This window comes from Habropoda laboriosa, unplaced genomic scaffold, assembly GCF_001263275.1.
Source record: "Habropoda laboriosa isolate 0110345459 unplaced genomic scaffold, ASM126327v1 scaffold72, whole genome shotgun sequence".
NCBI lineage: Eukaryota > Metazoa > Arthropoda > Insecta > Hymenoptera > Apidae > Habropoda > Habropoda laboriosa.
In genome coordinates, this window is record NW_017100188.1 from 182,553 (window position 1) to 186,911 (window position 4,359).

Sequence of the window (4,359 nt, forward strand, 5' to 3'; positions counted from 1 at the left end):
GCAGACTTGCCTACCTACCGTCATAACGCACAAAAAAACAAGTAACAAAGTACAATTATTCGTTAAATCTCTAAACCGTAAAATCATAGACGTTTCGCAAGCTCTTATAGAAATTCGGTTGTCGATGCACTTATCCCACGAAAATGCCTTGCTTTCGGTGTCACATTTCTCTAAACATCTTCCCTAAAACGTACCACATATCATTTCCTTTCACTGTTTGTAAAGGAATAACCTTGTCATAGCGACAAGTATTAAAGACACAATATGCCATATCACGAAGAAAATGACAATGAATTAATGACATATATACAAACAACTTTCGTATTATATACATGAAAAAAAAAATATACATATACATATATATATACCTATATGTGTATATACATGTATATATGTACATATATGTATATGTATTCATCATATATATATACGTGTAACGCTTCAACATTATGGCACCGTTATTTAATCGTCAAACAAACGTATTTTGTGTGTTTGTGTACGTGTACGTGTGTTGGTTTCAAAATATAAACAAATTTGTGTTCTTCGTCCAGCCAAAGTCGGACTTCACGAGGATCGTTCTTTCTCACGCGCGCACCCAACCAAGAAATAATCATGGCTAAACGTGTGTGTGTGTGTTTGTGTATGTTGTAATTATTAAACGAGTCTTCGACTTCGAGTCCCCGGAACTTCTCACAAGCACTATACGCCGTTGTACGTAGAGGTATGAAACGATCGAGCGATTAACCGTAACGATTGACATTAAGTCGCCCAGCCCTCGGTGATACGGGAACGCTTCATAAGCGGTCCGTTCTCATAGTCTGAGTTGTTGCCACCATTTCCACCGGCGTTCGAGTGACTTGTTCGAATGTCCGCCACCGTGGCGCTGCCTGGCGACGGTAGATTCGTCGGTGTTATACTACCCGAATGAGATGGCGGTGGATTACTACTTGGTCTGCTTGATACAAGATTCAACGATTGTGGCCCAGGATGAGATACATGATGTGGAGGCGGTGCACCGGTACTGGACGATGGTCCGACGTTTAGAGTCGTGTGATGAAGGTTACTGGTATTACTTGGCCCACTACTGTTCGAGCCACTGTTACCGCCGTGTGGATCCCGCGGCGGACTGATTGGTTCACTCTTTATTTTCACTGGTAATGGCGATGTGGCTGGCGGTGGCGTACTACTCGACACAGCTAGATGAGGAAGACCACTGTAATCAAATAATGTTAGGGATGTAAGATTCAATTGTAAAGATTTCTTCCTTTTGTTATAGAGCTGCTATGTATGTTTGCTCTTTGAGATGAGATTACATCTTGACTCGAGAATTTGTAATCAAAGAATTTTATTTTACTAGTAGATAAATTTATGTAAAGGAATGAATGTGAAGCAAAATTTGGATGATGATAGTTAGAATATGATGAAACACACTGCATGATTCACTGGCACGCTACAAACGACTATTCAAACAGAAGAAAAAAAACTATAAAACTCCAGTGGACGTTGTTTGCTATTTTTATCCTCGACTCGGGTAAATATAGAAAAAACGTTGTTAGAATGAGTGCCGTCGTTGCAAGCACGATTAAGCTTTATACGATAATCTTCAATCCTTTCTTGAAAAGGATATTGCGTAGAAAAGCTGAACGCAATGTTGTCTCAAAGAAGAATCAAAGTATTTTAAGTTTGGTCTTGGATGAGTCAACACCAACTGGATATATAGTTTTCTTTTATAACAATAATTATGAAATGTGATTTACCTGATGCTGGACATGGTGGCTGCCGAATACATTGATAAGTCATCAACGTACCTCTGATGAGACCATGCTAGACTCCCAAGGTCCGAGGAATAATCCGTTGGTCCGAAACTAGAGTATCCGGCTGGTACTGATGGTGTTTGTAATGCTACTACCGGTGTGTTCAATGCAGATTGTCCATGGCCACTCTGTAGATTAAAAAAAGATAAATTAATAATTTAACATCGTGAATAATTTTCCTTGTATTAGAAAGGAAATTGGTTATAAATCAGATCCAAAAAATGATTTGCTTCGAATACTAAAAATTAGTGATTTAAAACTAAACAGATTTAAAACCAAGAATGATAGATTACAGCAAGAATCAAAAATATAGAATAACATAATTCTCCACCAGTAATGTAAAGTATTTAACCATCGTTTCTGCGTACTCAAGCAAACTTTACAAGCATGGTACACTTACATCATAACTAGTGTCTTCGGAGAGAGGTTGCGTAAGGGGTGTTGGAATAACTACTCGAAGATTAGTCCTGTGAGGATGTGGTGGCGGTGGAGGGGGCGGAGGTTGTGGCGAATGCCTAGACTGATTGCTGCCTTTGTTTGCGCTGCCTCCTCCGACTCCTAGCGCCGGCGAAGGCCCTGGACTAGGTGAACCTCCAAGCGGTGATGCCGATGGAGGATATCCGTTGCTCATTTCCAACATCCCTCCTGGTGGATATACTGAACAAAGAGCAACATAATCAATACTCGTTACTCTAGTGGTTAATAAAAATATTAATATTAGAACTGTATCTAGGATTAGTTAGGTATATCTATTTGATAAATGAAACCAGTGTGTAAGTCTAAGGACTGACAGAAACACGAAACAAATAGGTTAAGTTAGGTTAGATGTTTGTACCTGAGTCTGTTTCAGAAGACGATGGTCTTGGAGAAATGCTGGTATGCGCCATTTGAGGACTAGATCCAAGTAGAGATTCGCCATAACTATTCACTGGTACGGATACAGGTAGAGTGTAATTAGATTGTCCCATTGCCTGAAATCGCAGTAAATCAACGACGACACCGTTAATACTTTGTTCACCGATGGTACAGTTCAAGAATTGGCAAGTTTGATTAACGTCCTCGTTTTGAGTTTACATCTTCTTATATCCCCTTGCCCATTTCTGCTAGATAAAGTTCAAAAGTAAAAGTGAAAAAAAAAATATATATATGCATAAAACATATGACCAAACAAAATAAATGCAAAAGAAAACAGTGTTCACCCTATGTACAGATAAAATTTACAATATTTCCACAAAATCTCTTTCCTCATCTCACTGTAAATTTGGAAAAATTGCAATCAATAAAATCAATAAACACTATGTTCTACCCTAAAAATTTTAAACACAAAGAGTCAGCTTGAGCTTTCTTAAATTTAAATTATTGGTTATGTGACTTAAATTTTTTAGATTCACAAGATCTGTGTGGTTTCTTGTGTTTCGTGAATTCTTGAACAAGACCAGTCTCTGTTGCTTAATGCTTGCCAAAATAATTATGAATACCGCATTAACCGTTACCAGATGAAATTGATACTACAGTGTACACAATACAGCGGAGCAAAGGAAACAGAAAACAGATTAACATGTAACCAGGGATATGAGTTCGAAAGTTTACCAATGGTAGGTTTGGAGAAACGAATGTGAATGTTTTGTAAACTGGCGGCTCACGTTGCGATAATAAATTAAACGGCGCGAATTAAATCGAACCGCGTCACTGACAAATTGCTTGATGGTGGATTGTTAAACGCTAATAAATATATAACCACGAAGACTAACGAATTGCTCCTAGTCATGTGAAAACTACAGACCAGAGGTTCCCAAAGTTGAAATGCGAGAGATAATCATTGTACACTCGATAAATATAAATTTGAAATTGGTAGTAGAGAGCAGGTACTTGTTAATGGAAATTATGGACTATAACTGAGGAGAGAAACGGACTTCAAAATATTCTTGCAATAATATGAACTCTAACTATCCTTATTTTCAACAAATATGAAAAGACAGAAAAAAGTGTCGATCAAATTTCTGTAAAAAAATCTGAATAATAATCTGGTAATAGTTCAACACTTAGAATCTCAATTTTTCCATTTATTTGAGAAATCTCTACAATCTCAAATACCTAGAATCTCAGTATAACAAGTATAACAACGTCTCTGTCTACAGCAGAAATCTCTGTAATCTCAAACACTCAGAACCTCAAATACACTTTGTAGCTATTGTCTACATCTTCTATAGGAGCCTCTGCATCCCTAAATCTTTTCTGTCTTCAATAAAAGTCTCAGAAATGTTGGACACTTGAGATATCAAAATTTAATATTTTTGTATATTTCAAAAGTCTTTACAATCTAAAATCATATAAAACTTCAAACTTCACGAACTTCCCTGCCTCCAAATATTATCTCACAACTCCATCTACCCATCACCTTTAAAATGCATTTCCCGCCATCTACCAGCAAACTCTACAATTAAAAAAAAAAGTACTGGTCAACCTCGTAGGCCTAAAATTCCAAAGATCGACTATACCTATCCGCCCAGAGAGTGTCTGAGGGAGATCCTCGCAATTTTTCCAG

At 37.5% G+C, this 4,359-nt stretch overlaps 1 protein-coding gene across 3 annotated transcripts in view; it reads right to left on the bottom strand.

Moving 5' to 3' along the window:
- Positions 1 to 456: 456 nt before the first annotated feature.
- Positions 457 to 4,359, bottom strand: part of LOC108579822 (myocyte-specific enhancer factor 2) — a 56,668-nt gene continuing 52,765 nt past the window's right edge. For 2 of the 3 annotated variants that reach the window (XM_017943445.1, XM_017943443.1), the window contains exons 4-7: positions 2,650 to 2,785; positions 2,215 to 2,471; positions 1,758 to 1,942; positions 760 to 1,213 (exon numbers count right to left, since the gene is read on the bottom strand). In XM_017943445.1, coding sequence (XP_017798934.1) covers positions 760 to 1,213; positions 1,758 to 1,942; positions 2,215 to 2,471; positions 2,650 to 2,785 — 1,032 coding nt within the window. Of the gene's footprint in view, positions 1,214 to 1,757; positions 1,943 to 2,214; positions 2,472 to 2,649; positions 2,786 to 4,359 lie in introns of all 3 variants that reach the window. The other variant, XM_017943444.1, reaches the window with a different exon arrangement.